This window comes from Grampus griseus (genome assembly GCF_964374135.1).
Source record: "Grampus griseus genome assembly, chromosome: 2".
Taxonomy (NCBI): Eukaryota; Metazoa; Chordata; class Mammalia; order Artiodactyla; family Delphinidae; genus Grampus; species Grampus griseus.
Genome location: NC_139018.1, coordinates 37,469,143 through 37,489,289, shown reverse-complemented (window position 1 = coordinate 37,489,289; position 20,147 = coordinate 37,469,143). Strand labels below are relative to the sequence as shown.

Genomic DNA, 20,147 nt, shown 5'->3' with positions numbered 1-20,147 from the left:
TTGGTATTGTGGTGATTATGTTGGACAATTATAATGTATATGGAGCCCCTAGCACAGGAGCTGGGACATACTAAACAGCATACAGATGTTGCTTCCCCCTCAGCCTACCAGTTAAGAGCATGGGCTTTGGGATCAGGCAGCCCTGGGTTCTAATCCTGACCCTGCCTCTTACAGTGTGCCCTCACCTGGGTCTTCTAACTTCTGTGAACCCAATTTCCTTACCTGTGAAAGGGAAGTTATGATATCTACCTCCTAGGGTGGTTGTGAATATTAAATGAAATAATGCATATGAAGTACTTAGTAAAGTGAATACTCTCTCCTAATTTATTCATTATGTAAATCCAGTTATCTGTGGATCAGATGTCATTAAAACAAAATAGAAGTGCAGTTTTGGGACTTAGGAAATTTGGCAGGACAGTTCCGTTCAATTCAATAAGCATTTTTTGAGGGTCTATTATGTGGGAAGCCCTGTGCTGGGTGCAGTTGCTGTGAAAGTTAATAAGAGGCAGTACCTGCCCTTCCACAGCTTACTGCCTGGTCACAACACATGAAGCACATAACAGCTCTACAGAGAGAGGCGGGAGGGAGAGAAAGAAGGAAAGGGTTGTCCAAAGGCATCACGTAATGCTGGGAGGGTACTCTTGCCCCAGGCATTCTTTCCTGAGACCTTATCTAACTGCCAGATCACAAGTAATATATTAGTTCTTTTCAACCTGAGCTAAGACACTGTTTTAAAACTCAAAACTATAAAGACTAAAGTTTGATTTTGAATAGATTTAGGAGTGGCCTTTTTTTTTTCACTTGTGTACCATGTTTATCTAAGGTCATACTGGAAAATATACATCCCATGAAGAAAACCATTGCTGAAATCGTGTCTTACCAAGTGGAACTGAGGTTACCCCAGACAGGAATGAAGCCTCTGCCTGTGTTTCAGCGGACAGATCAGCTTGTACAAGATATAAAACTGTTGGAAAATGTGACTCGGGAACAAAATGAGTTATTAAAGGTGAGTGGTTTTTGTGATGACAGCCAACTCATTGGATGAAAATATTCAGCAAAAGCTGGTGTTGTTTTAATGGTTGGGCGGGTCAAATTCCCATGACAATAAGATGCTGCCTGTGTTGATTCTTTTTGGTCTCTTCCAGTATTATTATCCAGGAGGTGGCATTTGATATGAGAGTATCTTGTTGCTCAAATGAGGTTAAAGTGATTTTTCTCAGCTCTTATTCTTGTTCTGGTTGAAGACATTAAAGTCTAGTTTTGTTCTATTTCATTCCATTCTTCAATTATTGAAGATCTACACGGGTAAAATGCTGTGGGAAGAGATTCAACCTGAACCGTGCATTGCAGTCTCATGAGGCTGACAGACCCACAATAATGTCTTTACACCTCTCAGTTGCTTTCCTATTAATCATTTCAATTTATTACCAACACGATACAGGTAGGGTAGGCACTTTGCCATTTTTATTTTTACACATTAGGAGACTAGTGTCGAAAGGTCAGATGACTTTCTGAAAGACCAGAGTGAACGTATGTTGAGATTAATTTGTGTACAGATAAGAAAAGAATTTGAGTTTCTAGACCCTAGTATTATTCTTCATATCAAGGTCTCTTCCTTCTAACTGATGACATCTTCTAGCCTCTCCCTGAGGGCTTTTTAAAATTCTTCTGATTGATCTCCTGTCTCAAGGCAGGAATTATCATTAGATAGAAATTACATTTTACTTTGGTTAGTATTGCTGTATCAACAACCACTCCTACAGGAAAAGAAAGTTGCTGAAAGAGCCACAGACTTTTCAGCCCTCTTGGTAGACACCCCCTCCCTCCTGCCTACTTTTCTTGATTAGGTGTGTCAGGGTAAGAGGAAAGGTTATTTTTCCTCCTTCCCATCCATCCCCTGGTTATAAGAAGAGAATTGCTATCTCTTTCTCCCTCTTAAATTTCATTCACATTTGGTGGTCACTCTGTTCTCCTAAGATTTGAGGATATTGTAATCTCTGGTTTGAGTGTTAGCTCATGTAGTCTCTCTGGCCTGGCTACTGATCAGCTGACATCATTTCCTAACACCCACAGGGAGAAAAAAGATCTGGCACTCAATGTACTATTTTTTTAATAATATAAAGAGAAGAAAACAAAGAAAATTTGATCTGTTACTTTTAATCTTTTTGTGCTTTATTGGTCTCCTGGTCAGAAAAAGAAAATAACAGTCCTAACTATGCTTTAAAGTGACTCCTTCACAAGATGGAAGGGGGAGCAGTAGAAGAGGAAATTAGGTTTTGTGCCAAGTTAGATATCAAACTGTGCTGCTAAAATTTTCCATCTTATTGTGTTAGTGGAAATCAGATGTCATCTCAGGTATTTCAAAGCTAAGTAAGCCAGTGGTAATGAAAATCATTAGAATATGGTACATTTCATTTCTGTGTTAGATAATTGTAAGTGCTCTCATTGTGGAAAATAAGACAAATTACTTTTGGGGGGAGTAATGGGATTTAGCTCATTACTGAGTGCTGGGGAACAGGTGTGTGCAGCAAACATAGTTATTGATTTCCAGACTGCAGCTAAAATTATAGTTAAATATTAAAGAAAATACAAGGAAGAATTCTGTGTTGGCCAGAAACTTTGTAGTTTCAAAAGGCATTTTGTTTCATTGTGAAGCACACAAGGAAATATCTAGATTTTCTTTTGAAGTCCATTATCTTTCATCACACTTTGATCATATCATTGAGCACACAGGTAGTAGGTTCAAGCTCTACTATTCCCTTAACACTAGATTCCAGGTATTGTTCTGGTTTTGCCTTATTCTGCAAACTCAGACTGCTCTCAAACCTCAACCTCTTACCATAAAATGTATATCACAGATCCCAAGGGGTACCAGGTGAGGATGTGTCTGGACCAGGAAAACCCATCATTTCTCAAATCACATGCCCTTTCCATTCTGAATCAGGATTGTCACCTTTCTGTGTATTGAAAACCCCGCAAGGAATATGTATTAAAATGGCGTATGTGACATATCAGTAATGTCATAAACTTAGCAACTTTATGTTAACATGCTATAAAATGCTTCCCAGGATAAGCCCGTTAGACTGGGAATACTTAAGAACAAACGTATGTCTAATTAAACTTGAACCCAAGGTGCTCTAGCATCTAAGTGGAGCAAGAAGGTCAGGTGCCAGCTTTGCAAATGTTGTTCTCTGTATTGAGGCTACCATTTCCTATTGGAATCTGTATGGTTGTGTATTGATATAATTGATTGGAGTTTGTGATGGAGATAGACATTGGAAGTAGCCCATTGATCTTCTTTTGGGGGGGTTATTTTATAGATAGTCATAAAACAGACAAATGAATGCGATGAAGAAATAGAAAAATTGAAACACATCTTAAATAATTATTCAGCTGAATTCTCCCATGAACATGTGTCACCAGACGGAGCTGCCAACCTGCCACAAGTACAGGTATATTTCTTTCATTCATTTTTCCAGCAGTTTATTCAACAATCACTTTCTAAGCTGTTGGTGTCTACAAGCCCTTTTTGATGATACAGTGTATTTCCTACTTCTCTCTTTCAACTGAAGGTATTTTATGTGTGTATTTACTTTTCATTCCTATTACATAAAATAGGTTATTATATAATTATCATAATGGAAGTCTCTTCAAGTGTCTTTAGCCTCAACTTGGTGCATTCTGGCTGGTAGCAAAGAAGCTGATGTAACACATGGTATTTGGACAACCTGGCTTTCCAGCTAGCTTTCTGGCATAGGGGTCAGGCAGGCTGGGCTTTAGAAGTAAAGACTGAATGCTGTTGTAATAAAGAGTTCCGTATACTAAGCAGTCTCTCCATATGCCCTAATTAACAATGTCCTGTGGACCCAGTTACAATGGTTTGCATGTTAACTCTATTGCCATCAAGCTGATGTAGGCATGCAATTGCTATGGTGTTCAAAGCCACGTTACACCACTTTCCAGCTGTGAGATGTAGGGCAAATTTCTTAATGTCTGAAGTGAAGTACAGAGGGGTTCAAGATGACAGACAGCTATTAAGTGGTGGACTCAATAAGGCAGACTCAGGGTATTAAAGATTCAGTATTGTAAAAGTGTCAAATTTCCCTTTACGTTAAAAAATTTAAGAACCCCAGGGACTTCCCTGGTGGTGCAGTGGTTAAGAATCCGCCTGCCAATGCAGGGGACACAGGTTTGATCCCTGGTCCAGGAAGATCCCACGTGCCGCGGAGCAACTAAGCCTGTGCACCACAACTATTGAGCCTGCGCTCTAGAGCCAGCAAGCCACAACTACTGAGCCCACTGCCACACTACTGAAGCCCGTGCGCCTAGAGCCCATGCTCTGCAACAAGAGAAGCCACCGCACTGAGAAGCCTGCACACACATTGAAGAGTAGTCCCCGCTAACCACAACTAGAGAAAGCCCACATGCAGCAACAAAGACCCAACACTACCATAAATAAATAAATAAATAAATAAATAAATTTTTTTAAAAAAAGAAATTATTAAAAAAAAGAGCATACCATGCATGGACAATGATGAAAACAAGTTGTGAAGCGGGGAGTATGATTAATCTAATTCTGTGTTTCTGAGGTCCACAAAATAAAATTAAAAAAAAAATTAAAGGACCCCAAAGAGCTTGTGTTTATATTAAAACTCAGAAATGTAAAATGTAGTGAGAAGAGTGACAATGTTTTACATTTTTGCAAGTCTCATTAGTCTGGCTTACTAGGAGACAGCTAGATTCTCATCTTCTTCTGCATTCAATCTATTGAGGTATGTCATTTTCTTTGAAGTATATAAAGAGAATCTAACCTCTCAAAGACATGTACATGGAAAAGAGAGAACTATTTTAATAACCCTTTTGAATAATTGTGGACATTCTTTGAAACTACACTAAACTCCAACAAGTAGAATTACTCAGAGGTTCATTGTTAAATGGAATTTGAAGCCATGTCAGTGAACTTTTCATACTCTTACACTAAAATCCATTGGTCTGTCTTGTACTTGGAATGGATCTCCAACCATGCATGATTTTATAACATCATGTTTGATCATTTGGAAAATACTATTTGACTAGTCATGTAAATCCTCCAGATGATGACACATTTCAGTAGCCGATATTAAAAAATTCACATTTATTAATATTAACATCTACCTCTTCAGAAAAATCTCTCTATATATTACATGTATATATATGTATTTATGTATGTATAGTTTAACAACCATCTTTTTTTTCCAAGTAAAAATAGTATTCTATGAGAAAAATATGGATAGGTTAGCTTGAAACTTAATCACATGAGTGTTATTCCTCAACCATTAAACTTTGGTATATAGCAGAAGTGCTTTATGCAGGCTTCCCACTTGGTCATACAGAATATTAAAACTACATGTTCTTTATCAAGGATATTCTTAAGTGAAGCTGGCTTTTTTTCCCAATTAAATTCATGATAGTGAAGCATCTAGTAACTACTAATATAGTTGATATCGCTGCCTTGATTCATACTGTGTCAGTAGCTTTACCCACCATTGCTTTTGCGACATCACACAGAGAAAAATGTCAACACAGTGAGAAAGGCCAGTAACATTTTAGAATTATTATGAAAATGATCTTGACCTTATGGAGTGTGGACCCCCTAGGGTCTGCAGATGCCACTTTGAGAATGGCCGCTCTGTGCCCTTCTCTGTCTCCATAATGCTAGTGGCTCTGCAGACTAGTCTGTTTCTGTAAGTGTTATTCTAATGGCTGTAGTATTAACGTCTGTTGGGAGGCACTGTTCCTCTGAAGTTTAGTGTTTATTGAAAAGGGACACACACCACAGCCAACTCAGATTTAATTAAGTTATCATTTCCCAAAGCAATCACAAGAAATTTAACTTCAGACAGAATAGGGGTATTGGTGTCGGAATGTGTGCAGTAGCACAAGAGCCATGGGGGCTGGGTGTCAGAAGTCCAGGTCTAGGCTCTGTCACTAGCTGCAGCCCTGGAAAAATCACCTTCTTTCTCTGGACTTCAGAACTCTCACTTATAGGTGGAGACATGTTGAGTTTCTTTGTCTCTAAAAAAAATTAATGATTCTATGAATATCTGTAGGATGGATGGATGGAAAAAAAGAAATAAGGAAGAAATGGGACTTCCCTGGTGGCACAGCAGTTGAGACTCCGAGCTCCCAGTGCAGGGGGCCCCAGTTCGAGCTTTGGCTGGGGAACTGGATCCCACATGTGTGCTGCAACTAAGAGTTCTCATGCCACAATTAAGGAGCTGGCGAGCCGCAACTAAGGAGCCAGCGAGCCGCAACTAAGAAGCCAACCTGCCACTTAAACTAAGGACCCTGTGCAACCAAATAAATAATAAATAAATTTAAAAAAAAAAGAAATAAGGAAGAAAAGAATGAATGAATGGACTGGGGGGTTAAGGAATACATTAAGGACAAAATTCCAATATGTGAAAGGTTTGCTAAAAAGGAGCAGGTTGTCTTCTGATACAGCACTTGCTGTAAAGCTCAGGCTTTGAATGATGCCTTTCAGGTGCTAAAGAGGAAGATGTCAGACAAGACGACACCTGATATTTCCTCCAAATCTAGGATTCTATAATTCTATAATCCTTTTAGATAGACAGTGGGCATCTGTACTTCTACCATGTATAAGAAATTTTATTCCCACGTTGTCAATCATACAAAATTTTAAAGTAATCTTTTTTTTTTGCGGTACACGGGCCTCTCACTGTTGTGGCCTCTCCCGTTGCGGAGCACAGGCTCCGGACACGCAGGCTCAGCGGCCATAGCTCACGGGCCCAGCCGCTCCGCGGCATGTGGGATCCTCCCGGACCGGGGCACGAACCCGTGTCCCCTGCATCGGCAGGCGGACTCTCAACCACTGCACCACCAGGGAAGCCCTAAAGTAATCTTTTAAAGCTTGGAATCATCTGTTCATCATTCCCATAACAAGTTACACTTCACAGTGCCCTTGTTGGCTTATTTATTCCCATTTGTTAGGATGCTTTGGCTGTGAGAAAAAAGTAAATGTATTTAGTAATACTAAAGAAAACTTCAAAAGTGATAATAAAAGTGTGAGATTTCTAGCCTCGTTTTCTCTCAGTGGTTCCCAAACATTAGTCTGCGTACAAATCTTCTGGAAACTTGTTAAAGTGCAGGTTCATGGCCCCTGACCCTGCGGATTCTGGTCAGTCAGTCCTGTGGCAACCCTGGCTGCACACCACAGTCACCTGTGGAGATTGTTACAAATTTCTGAGCCACCGCTTGACCCCTAGAGATTGATTGACAAGGTGTCAGGTGAGGCTAAGGCATCCTATAAGGGAGCTTATAAACCCGCCCCAGGTCATTTAGAAACACAGTCTGGATGGAGAGGAGCTACACTGTACCAGGGACTGGCTCCTGGCTCTGCCAACTGCACAGCATAGAAAAATCTTCATCCCTTGTACCGATTGAAGTAGGCTCCTGTGGCAAAGGTATCAGACGTCCCAAAGGAATGCAAACACTCTTTCTGCGCAGGGAGAAATCGAAGGTACGGAAAAGCAGATTCTGAGCTTGAACCAGAAAAAAGAAGAGCTGTTGGTGGACTTGAAGGCTGCTGTACTAAAACTTCACCAGCATTTTCAGCAAAAACAGCAAGAATTAGAAGAGGAAATGCTGTCAGCCAGAGCATCAGACGAGGATGGAGGGGCTGAGAGGGATGCTTCTGAATGGAAGGTGGGTATGACATTAGTTAATGCTGGTCCCACATTCCACAAGAGCTTTAAATTGGTAGTATTTTTCACCTGGAAGGCCCGTGGCATCTATGTATATGGCCTATAGTAAAGGAATTTTTAAAAGTGGAAATACTCTGCCTGAGACTATTCACTAGTGAATATTAATCCTTAGGGTGTGTCTGTTCTGGACTCAACCCAGAATTCTTATGCACAAGTTACTTAAGGAGGTGCTTATGAAATTCCATGGGTAGGTGGGTGGCATTTACCCTTTGAAGTATCTTCCTACTAAACAGCCCATTGCAAACTCAAAAACGGGCCCAGCACCTCTCTAAGCCCACTCTGAATCCACATCAATGAATCACATTCTTGAATTATTTGATGAGGGGCCACAGAAGGCAGTGCAAATGAAAGAGATCTAAGATTTGAGTGAGTCATGATATTCAGCTGGATGAGCTGAGAGTCGCTAGACCCCGAGGCTTCTTGTGTGGGTGGGCATCTTGGATAAAGTCAGTAAAAAATTAGCTACATAAAAATGCGGCCAGGCCAGGATCCTGGTGACGTTGAACGGCAACCCGGCTGCAAGTCTTTGTGCTGTGCCTTTCAGTTGAACAGAACGGGCTCCATGTTCTTCCTGCCAGCCGTCGAGGAAGAGGCGGAAGAAAGCTCCCTGAAGAGCGAAGTAAGGAAAATGATTTTCTCGTTCAAGTTTGTTAGAACAGTAATCTCTAAAAGGTCAATGGGAAGATCTTAAAATGAACGTAAGGATTTTTGAATTCAATGCTGGTAGTTTGTAAGGGTGATTGAAGTAGTTGTCTTATGTTATTAATGTTTAAGTGCATCTAAACCTACTTCAGTCCAGAGTGGAATAAATGTAATTCAGACACACTTGTTGGCAGAAGGGAGAAGATGAAATTCTTTGTTGTATCCTGACTTCTGAGTACTTTCTCTGGAGTTTTGAGTACTTTCTCTGCTGTTTGGTTGGCACTCCTGGTGTGCTTTATAGAACTTTATCTTTCCATATTTGAATTACTTTTTTTAGTCTGAAACAGCATTGCCAAGGACACAAAGAATGGTATTAGCAACTAACCCTACTATGAATCCTTATTACTCCATCAGAACTGGTTGGATGAGACCTTTACCAGTTGTCTTTCATGATACCAATTTCCATTTCGTACTTTAAGAATTAAAGTGATAGTGGGTCTTGTGCGAAAGGGAAGAAAATTGCAGCAATTTACAGTTTTTAATGTCTCACACGTAACCACCAGACATTCTCCCTGCTCGTTTTATAGATTGTTCAGTAGCTCCACAGTCACACAGAACAGCCTGTTGTCCTTCAGTGTATCACTAGGATACGTGGGGCTGAGTGGTCGGACAAGGAGAAGTGGGGCTTATTATACACTCTGACCATCAGACAACTTTATGATCTGATTATGCCTCTTCACAACAGAGAATTGTGAGAGTGGAGGAGGTACCAAGACCAAAAAAAAGAGTGCACTTCAGTGCAGTTCTAATTTGAGACCTGTATTTGCCTCTGAACTGATATGTTTATAGTATTCATTGTTTGTCTTTGACAACGATCAAAAGATACATGTTCATCAGGCTGTTATTTTAAAGATAGCGTTTGAGGTTACATGTACCAAAGCAGATCAAATTCCTAAAGCACTGTGTTAAAGATCCCCTTTGTGTGACATGAGCTGAATCCCAACTTATAAGAATATTTTTTAGGCTTTAGGAAGAGCAACCACATTTGGACTCCTGTGATGTAGTTAGCCAAAGAGATCGATGACAAATGGGGGATGGGTGGAATTAAGGGCTGCAGTTATGCTACCTGGTAAGCTGAGTCATATAAAAGAGATGAGGAAGATGCTGTTATGATGGTAGGAAATCACCTCCCTTTGCTAATCAATTGATTTGCTGTGTCAGAGTGGAGATAAGGAAGCAGAGCCACCTTCCGGGTCCCCATCTTTACTCTGGAAACATGACAAGGATGTGGAGGAAGACAGGGCATCCTCGTCCTCTGGAACGATGGTTCAGGTAATACTGGACATATCATATTTGTTGGGGCTAGGGGATGGGCAGGGATAGTAAGCCAAAGCAAAGAATTTCTTATTGAAAGAATGCTTCAGGAGGGAACCTACGTGGGTTGAAATTTTTTTAATCTTCTCAGTGTTACCTCCGCACAAAGCAAAGACAGCTGAGTACTTACCTATTACTTGCATTTCTTTTGTGCACTTAGTGATAATAGGAGAGTATTTTGCTGAGAAACACTCCATGTGTGAAAATCCAAACTGACAAAACATAACTGAAAGGAGCACCTAAAAGGTTTACCGTAGTGGTTAAAGCATTTAACATGCCACTCTTTGGGGAGCAGTTGGGGTGAGAGGTCTCCCCATCATTCTCTTTTTGGACAAAGTAGCATGGAAGGTAAATTAATAAGTCTTTTTGCTCCTTATGACCTTCTAAACCTTCTCCAGTCTCTCAAAATAGAGGGCAAATGCCCTCACTTTAGAAAATCATTATTACATGCTGATGTGAAGATGATGTTTTTCCCTTGCTCCTGAAAGATCCCTTCATCATTATGATCCACACACCTCCCGCGCCTGCCTCCTGACCAGGGCTGACCCCTCCCCCAGCTCCCAGGCCAGTCCTTTCATTCGTCTTTGGCACGGGGCTACACTTGTACCTGCATCTCCAGTCTCTTTCTCTTGGTAGCTTCCTTTCCTCTCTACCTCAGAAGTATTCAGTTTCCCCTTCCCTAACAAATTCTCTCCCCCATGGCCCTCCCCCTCCGAACAAGCTGAGGGACCCAGAGCCCAGACCATCTCTTCAGAAAGTGCTTTGCCTCCCTGGGGTGCCGTTCTCTCTATATCTGCCTGTGGACTTCCTTCCTACCCATCCACAAAGGCCCATCTCAACTTCCGCCTCCTCCAAGAAGCTGCCTGCCTCTTTCCCTTTGTTTTCCCATAGCATTTTGAACCTCCGTTATGCCCTATCACAGTTTTATGCATAGACCTGACACAGTTTCGTGAAAAGCAAGAACTTTACCTTCTACATTTTGAGGTCCTGTACTGAGCTCAATATGCTACTTTAACGCATTGAATTTCTTTTTTTTTTTTTTTTTTTACATCTTCATTGGAGTATAATTGCTTTACAATGGGGTGTTAGTTTCTGCTTTATAACAAAGGGCATCAGCTATACATATACATATATCCCCATATCTCTTCCTTCTAGCATCCCCCTCCCTCCCACCCGCCCTATCCCACGCCTCAAGGTGGTCACAAAGCACCGAGCTGATCTCCCTGTGCTATGCGGCTGCTTCCCACTAGCTATCGGTTTTACGTTTGGTAGTGTATATATGTACATGCCACTCGCTCTCTTTGTCCCAGCTTACCCTTCCCCCTCCCCGTGTCCTCAAGTCCATTCTCTAGTAGGTCTGCGTCTTTATTCCCGTCCTGCCCTTAGGTTCTTCATGAACTTTTTTTTTTTTTTTAGATTCCATATATAAGTGTTAGCATACGGTATTTGTTTTTCTCTTCCTGACTTACTTCACTCTGTATGACAGACTCTAGATCCATCCACCTCACTACAAATAACTCAATTTCCTTTCTTTTTATGGCTGAGTAATATTCCATTGTATATATGTGCCACATCTTCTTTATCCATTCGTCTGTCGATGGACACTTAGATTGCTTCCGTGTCCTGGCTATTGTAAATAGAGCTGCAATGAACATTGTGGTACATGACTCTTTTTGAATTATGGTTTTCTCAGGGTATATGCCCAGTACTGGGATTGCTGGGTCATATGGTAGTTCTATTTTTAGTTTTTTAAAAAACCTCCATACTGTTCTCCATAGTGGCTGTACCAGTTCACATTCCCACCAGCAGTGCAAGAGTGTTCCCTTTTCTCCACACCCTCTCCAGCATTTATTGTTTCTAGATTTTTGGATGATGGCCATTCTGACTGGTGTGAGATGATATCTCATTGTAGTTTTGATTCGCATTTCTCTAATGATTAATGATGTTGAGCATTCTTTCATGTGTTTGTTGGCAGTCTGTATATCTTCTTTGGAGAAATGTCTATTTAGGGCTTCTGCCCGTTTTTGGATTGGGTTGTTTGTTTTTTTGTTATTGAGCTGTATGAGCTGCTTGTAAATCTTGGAGATTAATCCTTTGTCAGTTGCTTCATTTGCAAATATTTTCTCCCATTCTGAGGATTGTCTTTTCATCTTATTGATGGTTTCCTTTGCTGTGCGAAAGCTTTGAAGTTTCATTAGGTCCCATTTGTTTATTTTTGTTTTTATTTCCATTTCTCTAGGAGGTGGGTCAAAAAGGATCTTGCTGTGATTTATGTCACAGAGTGTTCTCTGTTTTCCTCTAAGAGCTTTATAGTGTCTAGCCTTACATTTAGGTCTTTAGTCCTTTTTTTTTTTTTTTTTTTTTTTTTTTTGCGGTACGTGGGCCTCTCACTGTTATGGCCTCTCCCGTTGCGGAGCACAGACTCCGGACGCACAGGCTCAGCGGCCATGGCTCACGGGCCTAGCCGCTCTGCGGCATGTGGGAATCTTCCCGGACTGGGGCACGAACCTGTGTCCCGTGCATCAGCAGGTGGACTCTCAACCACTGCGCCACCAGGGCAGCCCTCTTTAGCCCATTTTGAGTTTATTTTTGTGTATGGTGTTAGGGAGTGTTCTAATTTCATTCTTTCACATGTACCTGTCCAGTTTTCCCAGCACCACTTATTGAAGAGGCTGTCTTTTCTCCATTGTATATTCTTGCCTCCTTTATCAAAGATAAGGCGACCATAGGTGCGTGGGTTTATCTCTGGGCTTTCCATCCTGTTCCATTGATCTAGATTGCTGTTTTTGTACCAGTACCATACTGTCTTGATTACTGTAGCTGTGTAGTATAGTCTGAAGTCAGGGAGCCTGATTCCTCCAGCTCCGTTTTTCTTTCTCAAGATTGCTTTGGCTATTTGGGGTCTCCTGTGTTTCCATACAAATTGTGAAATTTTTTGTTCTAGTTCTGTGAAAAATGCCATTGGTAGTTTGATAGGGATTGCATTGAATCTGTAGATTGCTTTGAGTAGTAGAGTCATTTTCACAATGTTGATTCTTCCAATCCAAGAACGTGGTATATCTCTCCATCTATTTGTATCATCTTTAATTTCTTTCATCAGTGTCTTATAATTTTCTGTATAGAGGTCTTTTGTCTCCTTAGGTAGGTTTATTCGTAGGTATTTTATTCTTTCTGTTACAGTGGTAGATGGGAGTGTTTCCTTAATTTCTCTTTCAGATTTTTCATCATTAGTGTATAGGCATGTAAGAGATTTCTGTGCATTAATTTTGTATCCTGCTACTTTACCAAATTCATTGATTAGCTCTAGTAGTTTCCTGGTAGCATGTTTAGGATTCTCAATGTATAGTATCATGTCATCTAAAAAGAATGACAGCTTTACTTCTTCTTTTCCAATTTGGATTCCTTTTATTTCTTTTTCTTCTCTGATTGCTAAATCAGAGAAGATTGGCTAAAACTTCCAAAACAGTGTTGAATAATAGTGCTGAGAGTGGGCAACCTTGTCTTATTCCTGTTCTTAGTGGAAATGGTTTCAGTTTTTCACCATTGAGGATGATGTTGGCTGTGGGTTTGTCTTATATGGCCTTTATTATGTTGAGGTAAGTTCCCTCTATGCCTACTTTCTGGAGAGTTTTTATCATAATTGGGTGTTGAATTTTGTCGAAAGCTTTTTCTACATCTATTGAGATGATCATATGGTTTTTATTCTTCAATTTGTTAATACGGTGTATCACATTGATTGATTTGCGTATATTGAAGAATCCTTGCATCCCTGGGATAAACCCTACTTGATCATGGTGTATGATCCTTTTAATGTGCTGTTGGATTCTGTTTGCTAGTATTTTGTTGAGGATTTTTGCATCTATGTTCATCAGTGATATTGGCCTGTAGTTTTCTTTCTTTGTGACATCTTTGTCTGCTTTTGGTATTGGGGTGATGGTGGCCTTGTAGAATGAGTTTGGGAGTTTTCCTCCCTCTGCTGTATTTTGGAAGAGTTTGAGAAGGACAGGTGATAGCTCTTCTCTAAATGTTTGATAGAATTCCACTGAATTTCTTGATCCTGCTTTCCAGATCAATTACATGGTGCTTCCTCTTTCATTTATGGCTAAATGCCTTTACTTTGGTGCTCCTCTTTCTTGGCCCCTTTTGTAATCGTGATTTTGTCCCTTGCTATACTTAAATTGCTGTTGACTTCTGCATATCAATTAAGTGCCCTTTTATTAGTCCTAATCCTTATTGATCTCGTCAGCACTAACCACCTCTTCCTTCTTGAAATGCAGTGTTTCTTTGGCTTTCTTAATTCTGTACTTTCTTGTCTCATCTACCTGCAGCCCCTCTTCCATCTCCTTCTCTTGCCCCATCTCTGTGATGGTAGGCATTTCCCCCAGTGTTTTGTCCTCTTCTTTCTTCTCTGTTTTCTCTCATGGCAATTTCTTCTCCTCTCATAGGTTTGGCAGTCACCTGTATGACAGGGATTCCCACATCAAATCTCTAGTCTTGACTTTTCCCATAAATCTGTTCCTCATTTCTACTCTCCAGATAGATTTCTCTTTTTGAATGTATTTTCTTCATCTCAAATCCATTTACCAACTTTCCTTCAATGCTTCCTCTTCCTCCTAATTCCTCAGTGTCTGTTAGTGGCACCACTGTTTTCTCAGAGTCTGAGACAAACTTCAGAGTTGTCTCAGGTACCTCATTTGTCTTACCTTTCATATCCACTGATCAAGTGATGTTCATTCAGTCTTTACATCCTTCTTCACCTCCCATTATTTTTGTCATCTTCCTATTCCAGGCAATTGTGAACTTCTTCCCTAGATTTTTAGAGTAGCCTTCTAAGTGGATTTATAGCCTCTAGTCATTTATATGTCTTATACAATATTAACTGATGGCTTTTCCTAAAGCAGTTCATGCTTTAGGAAAAGCATGTCTTTTCCTAAAAGTCTTTCCTGGATTCTATCTGCTGAATAAAATGCAATCTTCTTAGCCTGACTTCCAGACTTATCATGATCCCAACCTACCTTTACAATTTTATCTAAGCTTTACCTTTGGTTTTTGGTTCATAACTTTCTAATAGCAGTTACTGTTTTCAGTACGCAGAGCAGGAAAATAACATTTTCTTAGGAACTATGAGATGCTTTGTATATGTCATCTTGTTTAATAATCACAAGAATGAGTGAGCTGAGTTATAGTCTCACTTTAAAGGTGAAGTAAATGAGGCTCAGAAAGTCCAGGTTAACTTGTCCAAGATCACACAGCTTGCAAGTAGAGCAATCAAGATTGGTCAGTTACGTCATCCACTTTTCCCACTGCATTATGTTAAATATTTGTGTACATTTCATTTTCCCATTGTTTAACTTTGACTGACCTAGTAAGTGGGTTACGCTTACTAGGATCAAAGTGTACATCCATTTAAAATGTGACACACATTGTCAAACTGCCCTCTAGAAAGAGTACATCAATTTTATTTCTACCAGGAATGCATGGAAATGCCTCTTTCCTGACCCTAAGCTGATATTGGACATTTTCGGTCTTAGCCAAACATAGCCAGTGGCTTAAATTGCATATATTCTAAGAATTTTGAGTATCTCTTTAGGTGTTCATTGGCTTTCATATTCTTCTTTTATGAATCACTTGTTCACACCATTTGACTTTTTCTTCAAACAGACTGGGATGTTTTCCCTATTGATTTATAACAGTAATTAACATATTAAGGATATTAACAGTTTGCAAGATGTTATCCCAGTCTGTTGTTTCTCTTTTAACTTAGATTATGGTGTCTTTTGTGGTGCATGTTATTTTATTTATGTTGTGAATACTAATATTTTTTTCCTTTATTGTCATGCTTTAGAAGTCCCTCCCCACTCCTAGATTAGAAGTAGATTCACTCATATTTTCTTCAAGAATTTTTATGGTATAACTTTTACATTTAAATATTACATGCAATTAGAATTCATTGTTAGTAGTGAGGCGAGGATTTAGCCATGTTTTTCATGGATAGGATGGTTGTTCCCAATTTTAAAAATTCATCTTTCCCCCATTATTAGAAATGTGGGCTTTATCATATAATCTTATTTAATTTTAATTCTCTTAATTATCCATTTAAATACGTAATTCTCTAGATTCCTTATGTGTCCCTCATTAACTACAGAGCTTTAGAGAATTTGAGTCTTCAAAATAAAGACAAACCTGAGGAAGTTGATTTTTTTTGCCTAATAAACAAACTTTTTTTTCTCAATGCACCTGACTTCTCTAGACATTTTTTAAGCAGGTGATTTGTAACATGAGCAGGTCCAGGAAGAGGGACGTGCGTGGCAGCAGGGCAGGAACTTTTCTGGACCTCTCATTCTTTTCTTTACAGGAGGCAGCTTGGAAAATAAGCATGTGTGATAGTTCCACGGCACGGATTTTTGCACAAGACTCACTAAACACTGAGCAAGGCCCAGAATTTTCCCTGAGCCCCAACCAAACACAAGAGGTAAGTCCCTGTTGGTGACAAGCCAACTGCCCAGGTACCTGGACTAGCCCCCAGAGATGACAAGCTCTCTGTGTTTTGCAATATTTTGTATTGCAAACCAAGAGATCTTTGTGAACTTTAACATCTTCATGTGCACAACCAAGCCGGAGCACAGGAAGATTTGACATCAGGTGTTTACGTAGAGAGTAAGCGTGGTACAGAGCAATTAAAGATTTTTTACTCACTCACCGCTTGTGAGGGTGGACTAGCCTTTCCATTAACACCTCCTTCTTTCTTCTGTAGATGTAACTTATGGGGGCGATGAAAGTGGAGGAGAGCTAAGATTGATTAACTGCCTATTACATAAAAGGCATTTGTATTTGCTGTCTAATCCTCAGATTAAATAAGGTAGGTTAATACCTGCCATATGTTTACAAATGAGGAAATCAAAATTCAGGGAATAAAAGTACAGTTGGTAAATGGAGGAGTAAGAGTCAGACTCAGAATATTCCACTCTGCCTTCCTAATTTGAATATTTAGTATTGAAAGATGTGAAACCAAGGCAGATTTGGCCTCACAAAATAAACCGCCACCACACCATCCCAGTGGCATATGTAGTATTTGTGCAAACGCATTTAGGTAAGGCACTTTAGCCAGGCAGATTTGCATTTTATAAAATGGGGGGTGGGGTGGGGTGTGTGCACCTGTTCGTAGAATTGACAGTAAAATATTTTTGATGGTTGGTATTTTGGCATGAAATAGAGCTACAGCCAGAAAATTCATTTGCCTTTTAAATGGATCTTACTTAGATCAGCGATGCGTTATGTAGAAATCAAGCAGTATAACATTCACTAACTGAGAGGCTAACTTGGATGCCAGAGGGTTGACAGAATTATGTCAAGACTTGGGACTTCCCTGGTGGTCCAGCGGTAAAGAATCCGCCTTACAATGCAGGGGGTGGGGGTTCGATCCCTGGTCAGGGAACTGGGATCCCACGTGCCGCGGGGCAACTATGCCCGCACTCCACAACTACTGAGCTCACGCGCCTCAACTAGAAAGCCCACATGCAGCAAACTACAGAGCCCATGCGCCCTGGGGCCTGTGCGCCGCAACTAGAGAAAGAAAAGCCGTATACCACAGCTAGAGAAAAGCCTGTGCCTCGACGAAAGATCCCTCATGCCTCAACGAATATCCTGCGTGCCGCAACTAAGACCCGACACAGCCAAAAATAAATAAAAATAAATAAATAAATAATAAATAAAATTTTTTTTAAATGTGGACTTGTAGACCCCAAGGCATAATGAAATCAGGGATTGGATTCTGGTTCTACTTACTCGTTGTGTGACCATAGTCAGTTTGACTAGCTTCTCTAAGCCTCAGTTTCCTCATCTGTGCACTGGGAATAATGGGTTTGGGGTGTGAAATATGAGATGGTCTTAGCACAGTGGCCTAGCTCTAGAGCCCAATAAAAGTTTGGGTATTATCAGTTTACATTAATGCTTTAGAGATGCCATAATTCTCTAACAAGAAATACCTGTGGTCATACTCTTTTAGCCCTCCAAAATGTACAGTCATAAAACTTTCATTTAAATACTTTTAGAATTTGGGGTTATCGTTTGGAGAAGATATTCAGCAGGGGTGCTATTATGGAAAAAAACTGTGGACTCAGAATCAAAAGATCTCAGAGCTGTGTGACCTTGGGCAAGTAATTTATATCTGGGCTTGAGCTTCTCAGAAGCAATGTGGTGGGATGGGAGGAGTGTGAACTGATTAAACATTAAATGTACTTGGATTTCTGTAACTATAAAAAGAGGTGAGTGAACCAATTCCTGGCACATTCCCCAGGCCACCTTCAGGTATTGAAGTTCTACAAATAATCTTTTTTTCTTCTGTCACCTTTGGATTCTTTTCAGGTTCAAATAACTAGCAAATAAAGCCGAGATTAGTTATCCAGCTTCCTTATTTCCTCATTAACTCAGTGAGTTAGTGAGAAAGCTAAGAAATTAAATATTGTCATTTTTCTACATCTGTGTGGCAGATATAGGTGCTCAAATGTTTTTGAGGAAATAAGCAAGGCAAATGGTAAATCTGTTATTGAAGATTAATTAATTAATTAATCAATCAGTATCAACAGGTTGTTATCTCAGGTGACAAGAGGATCCCAAAATCTTTGCCACTAAGATAGAAATATCTGAAAGCTAGAAAACAATTAATCAGATAACTAGAAATTGGTGTCTGGCAGTAAAATCACATATCTGTTGCTTATTTATTTATTTATTTATTTATTTTGTGGTACGCGGGCCTCTCACTGTTGTGGCCTCTCCCGTTGCGGAGCAACAGGCTCCGGACGCGCAGGCTCAGCGGCCATGGCTCACGGGTGCAGCCGCTCCACGGCATGTGGGATCTTCCCGGACCGGGGCACGAACCCGTGTCCCCTGCATCGGCAGGCGGACTCTCAACCACTGCGCCACCAGGGAAGCCCTGTTGCTTTTTTAAAGATCAGAATTAAAAAAGAAAATTGAAGCAGGTGAATCTAAATATAGATCTGTATGTGAACTTCAGAGAAAGCAAGGCAATGGGAAGACTTCCTTAGGAAGGTGATTCTTGAAGAAAACACTGATGAAGGCAGGGGAGAAATAGCATTTTGGCAGAAAAGGCAAACATATGTGAAGTTAATAGATGGTCAAGGGGAACGAGTACAACTCAGAGGACCCTTCTGCCAAACCAGCTTTCATAAGCCTCATGATTGTGTGTGAAAATGAGTGGTATTTTCATACCCTGCATATTTTTGTTACCACATACCAATTTCGTCTGCTTCTGTTGTACTGAAAGTTCTATGTTTAAACGAAATTCCACAAATATTAGGAAATACGCATTTGAGTTGCATATTGCTCACATTTGTGAGCCACTCCCATTTCTCAGTTAGCCAAAATAGTGCCTTATTAGATGCTGAGATGGAGTTAGCAAAGCCTTATGTAGAAAACATTGTCATTTCATCATACTCAGAATGAATAAAATATTTACGGAGATCACTAATTTTGTAGAGCAAAACACAGATCCTTATTCCTAAAGAAATTCCTCTGGAGGGGTCGACAATACTCTTTCACTATTCTGGAAAAAGATGTGGGAAGCAAATATATCTCTGTATCAATTCATCTTTTGCCTCCAAATTGAAAGTATCTATTATATAATTACTAGAATACTCTCCCTTGGTACCTGGGAGAAATTTTTCTATCGGATCGATAAGCAACCTAGGTGTTTCAATATTAAAAAGAACACATCACACATCATACTTTCTCTGTACTATACTATAAGCATCTAGTCCTTAACTCAGTAATATTTGAGTATTTAGAAGGTGAAAAGTAGTTTTAGAGACACTCTGAAGAATAGGAGCAAAGTTTCCAAATTACCCCAGTGAAGCTTATCACTTGACTCAAGTTATTTTTAATAGGGAGAAGTTTAGATAAGTACTAGTGGGGGTGGGGGGGAAGCTAAAATATTTTATAATCTAAACTACTTGAGAAGATGTTAAAAGTGTGAGGTATATTTCCTTGTATCCCTGCCAGTGTGTAAAGATCTTTTTCGTGTTTGAACAGAGTGCACAACAATGTAAGCATTGCTTAATCATGCATCATGCAACTTTAAACACCGGCCAATTCGCTGAAATGTTTCAGACACCCACACCCACATGCACACCCTCTCGCTCACACTCACCTGTCTCCTGGGACCCACGGTTTAATGAACTGCAAGCCTGTTTGCGTCCTCTGTGCCTAGGAACTCTGTACCTGTGTACATGCAGATCAGCTGCTTGGAAACCTGGGGCGCCAGGTCACGTGATCATTGCTATGCCTGTGGAGGTGGCTTTTTCTTTTCTTTCTTACTTGTTCTGCCCTTATTTTTCTTTTAACTGGGGAAAT

The 20,147-nt window shown here is 40.1% G+C and overlaps 1 protein-coding gene across 4 annotated transcripts in view; it reads left to right on the top strand.

Moving 5' to 3' along the window:
* The window catches only part of SYNE2 (spectrin repeat containing nuclear envelope protein 2), a gene marked incomplete at its 5' end in the record, with an annotated part of 272,663 nt that overhangs the window by 152,825 nt on the left and 99,691 nt on the right, over positions 1-20,147 (top strand). For 2 of the 4 annotated variants that reach the window (XM_082648159.1, XM_082648156.1), the window contains 6 exons: positions 824-1,006; positions 3,321-3,452; positions 7,507-7,704; positions 8,308-8,382; positions 9,627-9,737; positions 16,135-16,251. In XM_082648159.1, the coding sequence (XP_082504285.1) occupies positions 824-1,006; positions 3,321-3,452; positions 7,507-7,704; positions 8,308-8,382; positions 9,627-9,737; positions 16,135-16,251 (816 nt within the window). The remainder of the gene's footprint in view (positions 1-823; positions 1,007-3,320; positions 3,453-7,506; positions 7,705-8,307; positions 8,383-9,626; positions 9,738-16,134; positions 16,252-20,147) is intronic. The other 2 variants (XM_082648158.1, XM_082648157.1) reach the window with 1 other exon arrangement.